This window comes from Lepidochelys kempii, chromosome 21 (assembly GCF_965140285.1).
Source record: "Lepidochelys kempii isolate rLepKem1 chromosome 21, rLepKem1.hap1, whole genome shotgun sequence".
In the NCBI taxonomy this organism is placed as follows: Eukaryota; Metazoa; Chordata; order Testudines; family Cheloniidae; genus Lepidochelys; species Lepidochelys kempii.
Window position 1 is genome coordinate 10,746,072 of NC_136400.1, and position 15,214 is coordinate 10,761,285.

The 15,214-nt window shown below is 50.7% G+C and overlaps 1 protein-coding gene across 2 annotated transcripts in view; it reads right to left on the minus strand.

Annotated features, from left to right (window-relative positions):
- The window catches only part of SPDEF (SAM pointed domain containing ETS transcription factor), a 58,391-nt gene that overhangs the window by 5,954 nt on the left and 37,223 nt on the right, over positions 1 to 15,214 (minus strand). For both annotated transcript variants that reach the window (XM_073319468.2, XM_073319469.2), the window contains exons 2-4: positions 4,954 to 5,445; positions 1,423 to 1,620; positions 1,144 to 1,191 (exon numbers count right to left, since the gene is read on the minus strand). In XM_073319468.2, the coding sequence (XP_073175569.1) occupies positions 1,144 to 1,191; positions 1,423 to 1,620; positions 4,954 to 5,419 (712 nt within the window). In that variant the 5' untranslated portion in view covers positions 5,420 to 5,445. The remainder of the gene's footprint in view (positions 1 to 1,143; positions 1,192 to 1,422; positions 1,621 to 4,953; positions 5,446 to 15,214) is intronic.

Sequence of the window (15,214 nt, forward strand, 5' to 3'; positions counted from 1 at the left end):
TGAGTTTGTCAGCCCTTTGGGGCAGGGACCATCTTTTTGTTCTGTATTTGTACAGCGCCGAGCACAGCGAGGTGCTGGTCCATGGCTGGGACTCCTGAGTGCCCCAGTAATAATACATTAATAATAAATACACACCAGATTATCAGGCACTCCAATATCAGGAATATGTAAGTATCTGGGATAGATCTGATAGTCATGTCCCCTTTGGGCTTGTTATTAACCAGACTCATTTTTGACAGGTTTCAGAGTAACAGCCATGTCAGTCTGTATTCGCAAAATGAGCTACAGCTCACTTCATCGGATGCATACTGTGGCAAGTGTAGAAATCCACCCAGGGTGGATTTGTGCTAGAAATGGCCCACCTTGATTATCATACACATTGTAAGGAGAGTGATCACTTTAGATAAGCTATTACCAGCAGGAGAGTGGGGTGGGGGGAAGTATTTTTTCATGCTTTGTGTGTATATAAAAAGATCTTCTACACTTGCCACAGTATGCATCCGATGAAGTGAGCTGTAGCTCATGAAAGCTTATGCTCAAATAAATTGGTTAGTCTCTAAGGTGCCACAAGTCCTCCTGTTCTTTTTACTCATTTTTGATTCATTAGCCAGGCTGTTATTGACTAATAAATAGTGTATTATAATTACCACTCTGAGAATTAATTATGATTAACATATTGGTCCTGATTGAGAGAGAAGCAACCCCTGAAATAACTGGAGACCCAGTCACTGAATCGTAAGAGAGAAACAGGTTCACTGACCCCCAGCTTCCCTCCTACCCAGTGATGAGCTGCCAGAAGCTGAAGATCCGGTTCCTTCAATCACTCCGGGTCTTTGGCGGCATGTTCTTCACTCGCTCTGGGTCTTCAGTGGCACTGAAGGGCCCACCGCCAAAATGCCGCCAAAGGCACGCAGTGCCGCCAGGTGAGTACAAATTCACAGGGGGAGCCAAGAGCTCGGGTGGGACGGGCAGGACAGGAGTTTGCCCACCCCTTTAACAACCGTTTCTCAACCAGCTGCAAAATTTAACAACCGGTTCTAAACTGGCTGAAAAATTTAACAACCGGTTCGCGCAAACCGGCTCCAGCTCACCACTATTCCTACCCCTCCTCACTTCCTGTCCTTGGCAAAGGTGGGAACTCACCACAGTATCGCACTTCTCCAGGCGTAGCCTTCTCCTTCATCCAGGCAGCTGGAAGGGAAGCACGGTCGGTGTCAGAGAGGGCGCGAGCGTCACGCGAGGGGAGCAGAATCCACCCACTACAAAGCTCACCATTCCCACAGGTAACACGGGGGAGAGAGACAAATGTCCCAAAGAAGCATGAATGGGTCCCAGCTAACTGGGCATCAGCCCCCAAGCTTTTCAGTTGAGGAAACTTTGCCACGCTCACCCCACCTCCTCCAACTCCGCCACAGCATGTACCTGATTTCCAGATGTCCAGGTGAGCATGCAGCACGTCCCCGCACACCAGGGAGCGCTGACGGAACTGCTCCTCTGACATGGCACACAGATCCTTCCCAGACAGGTCCTGGAAAGATTTCCCGATCTGGGGCAGTCGGTACTGGTGTTCGGTCCATAAGATCCACTTCTGGACGTTTCCTGGACTCCAGTCCGCCGGATCTGTGGAAGAGAAACAAAACGCCCCGGTCCTGGTGAGTGGGGCCAGGGGACACTTCCCCTCCAGAGAACACTCAGCAAGGGTTACAACAGGGAACACAGCACCCTTCCCATGCTAAAAGAGAGGGGAGCTGCCTCGGCGTGGAGGAGCAGTACTCCCTGCTCATTCCCCCTCCTCCACGGCTGGGGCAAGGAAACTACCCCTCCAGTTTCAATCTACTTCAACCACTGGAAACATGGATCTTTGATCCTTTCCTGGGTTCCCTGCCTCATTCTTTGCCCATCCCCCTGGGAACCAGGTCCCCTTCCTGTCAGGGAAACGCCCCACCTGCAGAAAGTCCCTGCCTTTACTGGGAGAAAATTCAACCCCAGTCAGCAGATTTCAAAACCACAGATCATGGGGGTGCGGGGCAGGGGAAGGGAGCATCAGAAGCACCCTTCACCTACAGCACAGGGGAGCCTCCCCAGTGCAGGCCCAGTCGAGCTGTAAAGAGCAAGTCTCTTTGTACCAAGGCCAGCAAGCGCACTTTCCAATGAATAATCCAATCAGGAGAACAAGACGGACTGCATGCCCACGGTGGAAGCAACAGCAGCATGACCTGTCTGAAGGGCTGGTTCTCCTAAAGGGGCATATTTGTCCTCCATGTGTCAAATCACTTTGTTCCCCATCGCCACTGTTTGTGAAACAGCGACACCCTGTGGAAGAGCACCTGGCTGAGGGGTGCCCAGCAGGGCTGTGCATCCAGCCAGTGGCTACTGCTTGCACACATGTGATAGGGCAACTTAGCTTCCCACATGCCGCAAGATACAAGGCTTCAACGGATGGAAATCAGCATAGCGACGCTAACTGCCAAAGGGACCAGTGGAAGAGCCAGTCCAATGTTGTTAATGCCTCAGTGCAGTGGCTTTATAGATGTTTAAAAAACTCCACAGGATAGAAAATATTTCAAATGCAGCGAGAGACCAGCCAGAGTTCTGCGGTGGTTCTGAGCTTCAAAGCCGAGAGAGTTTGGATCTGGGACTCCGGTTCAGGCCCTGATCCAGCATTAGAGGTAGAAACCCTGCGAGTTATTTTAGACACCCCTCCCCCAAAATATATGGGGGATCCCCAAAGGGTGTAAATTCACACAGCTCCATTGATTTACACCAGCTAAGGAGCTGGCCCAAAGTTCGTCATGCCAAAGGAACTCATCCTAGTAAACCAAACATACCTGCCCCCAGCTGGAGACTTTGCCACATTTGCTCTCTGTCCCAGTGCACCTTGCAGAGTCCTTTACAATCAGTGCAAGGCAGGGGTTAAAATGCGCAGTGTAGTGTTGATTATCTAGCTGGGACTCTCTGTTTCTGGCTCCAGCCATTTCTCCTACAGGCCCCAGATCCCAAACCCCACCGCTGACTGCACTGTCCACTCCGGCACTGGGACAATGAAGTGCTGTTTGCAGGGTCCTGAGCTCACTGCTGGGTTTGGCTCTTCAGAGAGGACGTGCAAGGTGCACTTTTGCACCACTGGAGTGAAAAGGCCACACTTCGACCCTGCTCCTGCTCCCACTGAATTCAGTGAGAAAATGCCCTTAGACTCAGACAGGAGCCAGCTCAGGCTCCTTTGAAGATCAGATTGCTCATTCTGGTTCCTACTAAATCCAGTCATGACTGGTGCCAGATGGCTGCAACCCTGCGGTAGGCTGCTTGTAACTCAAAGGCACGTCCACAGATATCTCATGCCATTGCATTTAAACACGTGCGCCAGATGATTTTAGAGAGAGGTACGAACCACAATGCAACGTTTGGGTCCAGATGCTCAACCCCCACACCATAAATCAAGGGTATTCGCATCGCGGGGGGGGGGGGTTGTTCCTTTCCCACTGCGCCACTATTCCCTGGCATGACTTTCTCTCCTCCCCGGTGCGTGTGGCACTTCAAAGTTTCACTATCACATCCCTGCAGCCCAATCCTGCTCCCTGTTGGTGTCACTGGCAGTTTTACCATTGACGTCAATGAAAAGCAGCCCCATCCCCACCCCCTAGAAGAACCACCTGAGAGGACAGTTCTGTTAGACACTCAATGTTCTACCACCAAGTGGGAAATTAGCCAGGAAGAAAGAAGGAAACCCATCCAGCTGCTCCCTTCCTCACCTGCCGTCCACTTGCTTAACACACGTGACTTCAAAGACACTTTTCTCCCCTGGAGAAGAGATTCCCCCTGCAACCCAGTGAAATATATTTCACATGGTCATATACATGGGAGATGGGGAAAACCTTCTAGTTCCTATAAATCCAGCTGCCCCAGCCCCTGGGGAGACCAGAATGTTCCGCTCGTGGGAAGCATCTAGAAGACTGATTTAGGAAATATGACGCCATGTCTACACTCTTGCTACTACAGCAGCTGGGCTATGGCACTGCATCACTGCAGTGTAGACACTTCCTATATCGACAGAAGGGGGGTTTCTGTTGATGTAGGTAATCCACCTTTCCAGTGGTCATCGGAAGAATCCTACACTGGGGGTTAAGTCGACCCAACTACAGTGCTCAGGGTGTGAAATTTTCACAGCCTTAAGCAATGCAGCTAAACTGACCTAAGTTTTAGGTGCAGACCGGGCCTCAGACTCTTCCACTCCCTGCCCTCACCTGTTTGACACTGCTGGGATCCAGATGTGCCAGATGCTGCCCTCTCAGGGCCTCACGCACACCCCACTCACTCTATTGCAACCCAGCAGAACGGTTTGATTATTTAAATTCCTTTCAAATAAAAGGGTCTGAACAGAAAAAAGGAATCCACATGGCTGTTTTTGCTTTGGCGACTGTTGTGCCGGGGAAGTCCACAGAGGCCAGCGGGGGTGTCTTTCCTTCGACATCCCCGGCCCCTGGAAACGCGACTCAGCCCTGCCCTGGAGGAAGTGAGGGGTGAGGAAGGAGCCTGGCCTCCCTGGCCCAGTCAGTCTTTGACCTCTCTGCTGAGAGTGCCAACAAAGAGGACAATTAGGATCTGACCCAAAGCTCACTGAGGACAACAGAAAAACTTCCAGTGCCTTCAAAGGGCTTTGGGTCCAGCTGTTGATGCCGGCTGCGCTGTGGATACCAGCGTACACAGCACATCCCGGTGCTCTCTGGTAACTGTGGAGGGCCAGGAACTCTAGAGTCACTCCATGGACACCCTGGACCAAGAGCCACCGATGCCTTTCGCCCACTGCCGAGCTGAATCCGAACCAGCCAGCGAGAGGTGACAAGCTCCACAGCTCAGTCTGGAGCCCCCCGAGCTGAGCTCTCCTTGGCCCCCTATTCCCCCCCCCCCATACACACACACACAGCGTGAAAATGGAGATACAGAAGGGGCACCCACCTGCTGCAATGTTGAGGAGCTTGCAAGCCGTCTCGATGTCCTTCAGCACTTCGCCCACCACCATGCTCTGCACCTGCTCCAGCGAGTGTTCCTCCAGGTGGAGGCTCTCCTGGTAGTCCATGTCGGGGCTCAGCCCCAAGCCCTGGCTGTCGATGATGGGACACTGCTCTGGCTCCTTCTGCCCTTCGCCCCTGCCCCCTTGGCCGCTGTCCTGAGGAGTCTCCCCCAGGCCCTTGGGCACCCAGCTGGTGTCCTCTGAGTAGAGCATATCGAAGTAGTGGAGGTAGAAAGTGGGCAGGGTCTGCTCGGGTGTGGCCGGGGGGCTGGGGCTGTCCAGGGAGCTCCAGCTCCGGGTATCGGGGTCTTGTGCGGCTGGGGGCTTCTCCAGGCTGGTCAGCAGAAGGGCTTCCTGCAGGGCAATCCGGCCATGAGGCAGAGCGGTCAGCCCCTGGCCTGCGCTGCCCATCACTCTGCCTGGGTGCGTCTCCAAGTCTGCCAGCCACCAAGGGGTGGAGAGAGAAACAAACCAACAAGCACCAGTCAGAAAGGGCTGGGGCTTGATAATAATTCCTGCCTTTCTGCCCAGTGGTCAGGCACAAAGGGGGAAAGCTAAGCCTGTTAGTGGGAAAGAAGCCTCCAAAGAGCCACTCGACGCCCAAAGAGACCCCCAGATGAAAACAGGTTAAATAGCTCTTCGCAGGCCCGGGTGACTCCTTCGCTTCTGGGTCATTTGGCAATCAGGGGGTAGAAGGAGAGCGGGGAAAAGCCAATCTGCCTGGAACGATCAGATTCCAAATGTGAGGGAGAGTCACCCTGACCAGGGTGCTAATTTTCTGGAGGGGGTAGGAAGGAAAATGGTACAGGGCAAATAAACCCCTTCCCGCAGTCAGCTGGGGTGGGTGGGTGAGCTGAAGCTTGTTTGAGACAAAGAAGCCATCAGCCTCGCGTGGGGAACTGCGCATTCCTTGGGAAGAAAGGGACACACAACCAGAGACGGGAGTGTGCCTGGGGAGTCTGGCTTCCGAGCACCCTGACTTGGACAGGGAGAGCATCTCTGGCAGGAACCTGAGCACAGTGGTCACAGCCACCCAGTACAGGGCAGGGGAGATGCTGCTTGTGGCAGGGTTAGACAGAGCCCTGTATCTCAGGCAGAACATTCCCCCTCACCGCATCTGCTCCAGGCTGGACCTCTGAGGATCTAATCAGTTAAAACAACAGAGACCAGGCCCATCTGAGTGGGGCAGGGACCACCTTTTTGTTCTGTGTTTGTACAGCACCTAGCGCAGTGGGGTCTTGGTCTGGGACTAGGAGTCAAAGGCACTGCAATAATACAAATCAACAATCATCATAAATAAATAAATAAATAATTACCCGAGCGTAACCAAAGGAGCAGCCCTTTACACAGGATTCCCGTCACCCGCACACCCAGGGCACATCTACACTAAGCGAGGGCTGCTGGACTCCATGAAACAGTTGGTTCTCTCTTGACTTTGCTATGGCTCAGAGCCTCGTAAAGCCCCTCACCATGGCTGCTGGGCAGATTCGAGGCATTGCAAGGGATTCTAAACCCTGGCTTGCTGCAATGTCTTTTCACCTAAGGCCAGGTTTACAAGAGGGTTTAGGCACCGAACAGCGAGGCATCTATTGAGATTTATATAAAAGCACCTAAGCAGGTTCAGCACAGAAATCCCATTTGATGTCACTGGGAGTTAGCCATGACCTGCTTAGGTGTTTTTCACTAGGTGCCTAGATGCATTGTTAGGTGCCTAAACCCCTTTGTAAGCCTAGTCCCTATCGTAGACAGGGACTGAGAGTGATGTCCTGAAGGACACTGCTCTCCCCATGGGGATTCTCTAACGAGATCTATGCCTCGGTGAATCCATTACTTTTGCACCCAAGGGCAGCTCACACTATTACAATGCCATCATCATGAGATCTCCAGTCACTAGGGGTTGATCCAAAACCCACGGACGCCAACAGTAGTTCGGACCCTAAATGGGTGAGGCACTGGTATTTCAGGCATCACAGATCCCACAGGGATGAGCGTGTTATAAAATCCCTACACAGAGTGGCTGGAAATTAGACTGAGCCCCAGTTATAAGGCAGGCATCCTATTGCTCATGTCACTTCCATGAAGAGACCCTCTGATTTTAGAATCCCTGGAACCATCTCCAGCAGACTGGAAACAAGGCATAAAAATTTTTTACAGTGAGAGTAATTCACCCCGGAACAATTTACCGAGGGCCATGGTGGATTCTCCATTGCCGACAATTTTTAAATCAAGAATGACTATTTTTCTAACAGATCTGCTCTGGGAATTATTGTGGGGCAGTTCTCTGGTCTGTTACACATGTGATCAGCTAGATGATCACATTGGTCCCTTTTGGCCTTGGAATCTATGAATCAGATGACAGGGCACACGGCAGCTGATGGCTCCTGGCCACGAACCCCTTCAATCCCCATTGGCATGAACTTTTTGCACTTGTTCTTTTCTTTCCAGAGGACATGTTTAAAAGCCCATTTCCATCTGTCTCCTGTATGCAGGGAGCCCTGGACTCTGCAGAGAAGAGGATGAGCCTGCTGAATTTCCATGGCAACCGTGGGAAATGTCTCCATCGAAAGAGAAAGCCTGATAGTTCCCTGAGAGGAGTCCTGAGGCTTTAAAGAAAAGAGCCCTCTGAAATGAGTGTGCCATTAAAAGGGCACCGTCAGGGTCAATTGTATAGCTGTTTGCATGGCCCGTGCCTTTCTTTGTATGGGGATTTTCCACCAATCCCCCTCCCCCCAAACAAATGATTCACTGCTCTTTTTCTCAAAATACAGCAACCCAGTGCTGGTAAGGGACCCTACAGTAACAAAGCAGCGTACACAGCCAGGCATCTCCAATCAATCCTACCATAATAAATCAGACCATCCGGCTCAACACACGAGTGACCCCATAAAAACAAACCAGTGCACACAGATCACAGACTAAGTTCTTTGGGGGCAGGGACCGTCTTTTTGTTTTGTGTTTGTACAGCGCCTACCACACTGAAGCCATGACTGTCACTCCTCCAATACAAATAATGAACAGTAATAACGGCACACACAAGTGACCCTACAATAACAAACCAGCGTGTGTACTTGAGGGCCATTGCTCCAAAGAGACCCTACAAAAACAAATCAGTCCACGCAGCAGGCCAGCACAGAAGCGACCCCGCAATAAACAAACCAGCGTACAACGGAAGATGGGAAAGCGTCGGTGGGTAAGTAGATTTCAGTGCAATGTTTCCCAGTGGGTATTATTAAAAAAAAAAAAAAAAAAAAGCATCAAGAAAGAAATAGCAGTGAAGATACTTCATTGGGTTCCTTTAACACGAAGGATGAAACAGTGAATCCCCTGAGTTTATTCAAGCCCTTCTAGCCAAATAAACATATCCTTTGTGTAGGAGAGACGTTATTTACTGAAGTGTTCTGTACTGCGCGTTACTATCTTTGTACATTTTTCAACGAGCCAAGAAAATTTCATTTCCATTCTGCTGCTTCTAGCGAATGCGCTGGTCCCAGGTCTGCTCCCTGCAGTCAGTGATGGTTGGTAAATAAGAGATAATTAAATGTCATTAATAGCCGCAAGCTAGACTCCCAATAACCACAGATTTGCCAGTGGAAGGGGGTGGGTGGGTGGAAGTAGGAGACGTCTGGAAGATTTACATTGTTACAGTTAAACTCATCCTTCAGACAAAGCCAGGAACAAAGTCTGCAACGATTTTATCAGCCGCAATGCTTAACACTTCCCCAGGGCCTTGCATCTCCAGTGTGCTTCACAAAGGTTCCCCAATTATCCCCGGGAGGGAAGTTTTATTATCCTTGGGCCAGGGCCTCCACTACTGTAAATCACCATATCGCCATTGAAGTCCTGGCCCCCTGCAATGAATATAGGGAAACTGAGGCACAAGGAGATTAAAGACTTGCTCAAGACCACGCAAAATAAGTGGCAGAGCTGGGGTTAGACCACAGGAGGTCCTGTCGCCAAATCCTGTGTGCTGACCACTACGCCATCCCGCTGCTCCTTTCTGGCCTGAGAATCCCAAAAGGTCAACATTTCCCAAGGGCTTTATGCGGCACATAATCGAACGCTCACTTTTTGAAAACAAACCTCTCCCGACACCTTGTGCAAGGGAGGCATTCCACAGCGAGGGCTAGATTTCCCAAAGACTCAGCACTCAAGGATCCCCCAGCCTGCTGGGCTCTCCTGAAAAATCTGGCTCCAAACTCTTCAGTGCTTTTATGCCAAAAAAAGAAAACGTACACAGCCTGGCCGGCTCGCAAGCAACCCTACAATAACAAGCCAGTGTGTCGATCCCACTGCTCGCAAGAAACCCAGTGCATGCAACCCCAGCCTTCACGAGCAACGGTGCAACCACCCCTACTCCAACAGCTACCATCAAACCCTTGAAGGCAGTAACTACTTTTGCACATGGGTCTCAGATGCTGCATTCTTACAGTGCTGAACCAGTTAACAAGCAGGAAGAGGCTGACTCTACGAAGAGCTTCTGTGCCTGTGCATACCGTATAAACACATTCAGGTTTGTGAGGTGCTCGGGTATCACAGTCACAGGGTCCCGGGTAAGTCCCTGGGACATATAGATAAATAGATCTACACACACGTGCGCCATGCAAATACCCCCACACGCATATATTTGCACAACTCAATCACATACCCACGCAGCGTTGGATCGCCCTGGCTCATGGACAGGCAATGGAGCTATGCTGATTTACATCAGGTGGGGATCTGGCCCCAAAGACTTTAATAATCCATAGCCCTGAGGAATACAGAAATACGAGGCTGCCCTTACGTGGCGAATTTTGCTCAGATAGGAGACTTTTAGAAACATGTTGGAATGTCACAGTGGCCCCGGAAGCAGGCTTGGCCTTTCCGATCAGGTACGCAATAAGATGATCTTCCGCAGAGCAGGTGCTAACCCCCCTGCTGCCCAGCAAATATTACATTTCCTCTGATGCTCTGGAGGCCAGAACTGGGGAGTCCCTAACCACGGGGGGGGGGCGCAAAACGGGGCACATCCCAAGAGGCAGCAGGTTTCCCTGAGAGATGCTGCACAGTTCCAAACCTCTGGTTTATTTGCTCTGGATTAGATTAAGACTTTAAGAGATCAGCCTTAAATCCAGCCCCATGCTGCTGCCTGCACAAAAGGGAAGCTGGTAACAGCTTGCAAGGCCCTAGCCCTGAGAAAGCCCTTTGCAAACCTGAGATGGTGTGCTGCTCCTTGGAAGGGGGATTAGATCCCAGCACCACCTTCCCCACAAGCAGAGGGCTAAAGAAAGAAAGAAAGCGCACGCAGTTATGTCCCTGGGCTCTAGAACAATGGCAGACCAGACCCCCGCGGCCTGTTTGTCTCTTGGGACCTTCCCCTGGATCTCTGGCTTCCCCTTCCTAATTCCAACCCTCTCCTTCCAAGTTCCCTCCTGGCCCTAAGCAAAATAGCGTTTGGAGCACTCGGCGCCTACAACTTGCATCCACGCACAGCAGCTGTCCCAGTCATCTTGCAAGCCCGGGTTGCCACAACCAGGGCAAAGTCTATCCCTCAGGTCTGGCTAAACTGGTTGCAGTCTGCAGCAGCTCTCGCTCCTCCATGCACACAAAGCATTTGCAGCTGCAGCAGCTCAGCCATACCTCCCCATTCTAGCCCATAACGCAGTTTTACTTACTACCCCAAAGTCGCTGGGGCCAGATCCCCAGCTGGCGTCAAGGGGGGTAGCTCCATTGAAGTCCATGGCGTGATGCTGATTGACACCAGCAGAGGATCTGGCCAACTGACCCCAGTAACGGTGCTGGGTACTACAAGAAAGGAGATCGGGAGTGTTAGGAGGGACATGTACCTACATCTGTGTTTGTGAGGGAGGTGGGGTGAACCCTGGTCTCTAAACCATTATAAAGTCCCCGACATACCTCTCTGATGCAAGAGCTACTGCAGAAACGCACACCTGATTAGTGCCCAGTCGTCATGGTATTCATGCCAGCAGCCGCACAGACAGACTGGGGCAGAACCAGCACAGCCGGTGCCAAATGGAGGCTCTAGGGCGCAAGGGGCATTGCCAAGTTTGGGGACAGAGGACAAAGAAGGAAGGTGAAACTTCTAACTAATCAACCCTGCCCTTTCCTTCCACCCCACCCCACCCCAGCACCCCTGGCTGGGAAATTGTAGGCCAGAGCCCCTGGGAAACAGAACCTGGCCAGGAGCAGAACCTCTGGGCTGTGGGAGAGAAAAGCCTGAGTAATCATCTGACGAAATGTGCTGTACTCTAAGGGTGGGGACCTTTGTTTGATTTTCTCTGGCTTTGGCACACAGGAGACTGCTGCTGAGGCCTTTATGGGCTAGGTGGGGAAGTATTTACTCTGAGAAGCCGCTCGCTGGGAGCAAGAGAGAGACTGCTGTCGAAACAACAGGAGGAGGGACCCAAAGCAACTTTCCTCTCGCACGTCCGCTCCTCAGCAGCATCTACCCAAGATGTGAAACCGCAGCCCTGCTTCCAAGGCCAGGGTGTCACACAGAGGCTGGGTTTGCAGATCAGGACTCCTCAGTCAGCTTGTATATACAGATACAAGAGTGAAGAACCCCCCCAACCCCCCGCAACTGGAATACATCCGCAAAACTCCTTCGGGGTCAATGAAGGATGCCCAGCTAGTGTACAATGGAGACAATGCTAATGTAGTCTATAAAGCTGTGTCAAGTTATGGCCCATGTCTGAAAATTGGGCCCAGAAGTTTTAGTTTCTAAGGCCATGCGCTCTTTCCTTGGTTTGTCTGCTTTCTTTTCATCTCACATCCCCTGTGTCCCTTACTGCCTTCCCCCCTTGCATTTATTTTCTCTTTTCTCCACCCTCACTTGGATTATCCCTTTCCCCTTCCTCCAGCCTCACATATCTCTTTAGCCTCAGAGACCTCAACCCCGATTTAATGCTAGAAGTTAGCTCTGCAGCTAATGGGTCTTTTTTTCCTCCACTCCTCTAATTTCTCCCAGCCAAGCAGCTGCAGAGACACCATTCAAGCTCAGGGCATGAGCAAACAGTTGTTAATTGCAAAAAGGGTGTGGTTCTTTCTGCTTCCTTGTCCTCTGCCCCAGCACCTTGGAGAGATCTTTAGACCGGTGCCAAATCTGTCCCCCACACTGGTGTCAAAGGCAATGCTGGGATTTGGCCCAGAGTTCACGGAGCAAGACAATATGGAAGGGAACCCAAAGGCCACTGCACTCCCTAGATAAATTCCAGTGCAGATTCTAACAAACTGCTGGGGGACAGATAGATCAGTGATTTGAGCATTGGCCTGCTAACCCCAGGGTTGTCAGTTCAATCCTTGAGCGGGCCATTTAGGGATCTGGGGCAAAAATTGGGAATTGGTCCTGCTTTGAGCAGGGGGTTGGACTAGATGACCTCCTGAGGTCCCTTCCAACCCTGATATTCTGTGATTCTATGTGGGGGTTTGCCTCCTGAGCCAGTCATGTACACAGGAGGGCTCTACCAAAACTGGGGAGCTGGTAGATATGTTTGGGGAAAGGGAGCTGAGCCCTGCTCTGGCCTAGTCCCCTGCCACCTATGTGTAGCAGAGTCCACATGGGATCTGAGGGCAGATTCATGCCCTGGCTTGCTGGGCTGGGCAGCCATTTGCCAAGTGGACAAGCCCTGTGACAACAAATGAGCATCAGGGCTCGGTGGATTAGGCAGCTGAAATAAAAGTTTATAAAAAAGAGTCTCAGCTGGGATCATTCCTTTGGCCCAATGGTTCCAGAACGTTAATTACAGAGGTCACCATGACCCCATCGGGGAGCATTGGTATGTAGCACTCAAATATTTCTCTATGTTAAGTCTCTCTTTTCTATTTCCTTTTCCTCTTCTTCCTCCCCTCTTTCCCTTACGGTTATACTCTCTAGTCTCTAGCAGAAGAACTTTGGCACGGCTGATTCAAGTATCCAGGCAAGAAAGGAAACAAGGCATTAACTCTTACAACCTTTAAAAACAAACAACTGTCACCAAGCTACAAAAATCCCTCAAGGCCTGAGGGTTTCTGAGTTTGAGCTGCCGCCCTGACAACAATTTTTGATTTGTTTCTCGAGCACAGAAAGCTTGAAGCGCACAAAAAGTCCTAACATGCCACTGTAGCACTTTAAAGGTAGGCATAGCCTCAGTTGCATTTAATGATCCCTTTTACTACCCTAAACAATTCCCCTGACTCACTGGTATTTCCTTCCTTTATTACCTGCAGACAGTTACGTTCCACCTCAGCTGTTTGGCAAACTCTACAAGAGCTGGGGGAGATCAGAAGTGTCACTGTACAAAAAATATCAGTGTAAAAATTGCATCAAGGGGCTCCTGACTTGCTTCTCAGTATCTCCAGACCAACTGGGCTCCGTTTACAAGTAGAAAGGTCCTGGGCCAGATCTCCAGCTAGTATAAACCAGCATAGTTCTATTGGCTACAGGGAGCTACACTGATCTGCATCTGTCCCATTGTTTGCAACTGCCAGCCCTTGGATCTGAGAGTCAAGCTGGGGTATTTCCTTCTCATGCATCACAACCAGGCAGGAAGGGTCTGCAAGTCAAATTCTGCTTTCTCTGACATCAGTACATGTCCCTTGCCATCATTGGGTGTTCACAGGAGTGCCAATTAACTCTGATATTGGAATTTTGCAAACAGGGCTGGTGAAGATACATGAGGCGTTGACTCCAGCTTGCTCACTCTTCACTGTGCCAGTGTGGCAGGGCAGACAGGTGTATAATATGGTAAAGTAGGTTCATCAACTCCTGCTCTAAATACATACCAGGAGCTGATCTGATGGGAAAGGAGGGGGCATTTTTTCACAGTCATTTGACAAACAGAATCACACCTTAAAGTGTGAAATAGATTTTAAATGGTGTTAAAGGAAAAACATGCAAGCTGTTTATCATTCTGATTTCATCAGCCTAGCCATGTGCAGGTGAGTTCCAGCCTGTACCCCCATTCTCCTTTGATGTGCCCATGTAATTCCATTCAACTCTAATGTGATGCATGCCTTTGATAGGAAGATCGATCCCACATAACTGCATGCAGCTTAAAACACAGACCTCCATTTTTTCCAAGCCACTGGAGAAAAAATTCAGTAGAATGCTCTTGCAACAAAAAGTGTCCCTCTTCCCACCCACCCCCACCACCTTCAACCCACCCACCATCAGTATGGAGGGAGTGGAAGGTCTCTGCCAGCAGAGAAAAGCTGTAGCAGGACAGAAAATAAGAGATTCCCCCTTCTCCTTGACTTCATTGGCAGTTTTGCCTGAATAAGGACTTTGGGATGGGGTGGGGCCTTTTTACCTGTCCATAACACCTTCCAACAAAGGAGCTCACTGTATAAAAGCATTAATAGATAGCTGACTAGAGAGAGAATGGGGCAGAGGTGGGATTTTCCAGTTGACGAGATACCACTGGAAATGTCAGTGCACTAAGATCCTAGATGCAAAGCTCGGCTTTGCTCGCCGAGGAGCAGGGACAGTTCCTAAACAGAATCCGACAACAGGGACGAACGCTGTGCAAAATGTTTGCAAAGAAAAAGATCCAAAGCAGATGAAACTCATCTGGTTTGGAGGCTACGAACACCAGACTCGCTCACAAGGCTCAGAGAGCTTTGCTGAGGCTCTTGAACCTGCAGAGAGAACCCAGCTGCAGCCCCCTACTAAGCAAAACCCAGCTAGATGAGAATGTCCAACAGCCAAATTGCCAAAGAAAACTCATGTGATTTTTGCATGTAACGCTTGGGCTGGCTTTGAGACCTTTGGACACCAGAGATACTCTGCTTCTTGTTCACCTGGCTGGAAACCCACAAGGAATGAACTCTTCACTCTCGCTCACTCAACTCTCCCACCCAAATAGGGAATGGCGCCCCCAGGAGGCAGGGGGACTTACACTGTGACACAGCTCTGGCCAAATCCTTCTCAAACGTTTTGCCTGATCGCTTTTGGGAGCATCTGCTGAATGAGCCAATCGGAGTTTTAGCATTCACTGTAACGAAAGCTGGACGGTGGCTCTCAGAGATGTGCCCAAACCTCAGCTCTTATCTTTTGGGGAAAATTTGGATCTGAACACTGCACTGCAGGGCCAACTCCACGCAGAACAGCAACACGCATAAGACCTAGGGGAGGTAGTGTGACCTAGTGGACAGAGCACTAGATTGGGACTCAGCAGATCTGGGTTCTATTCCCAGCTCAGCCACTTGGGCAAGTCACTTCACTCCTGGGGC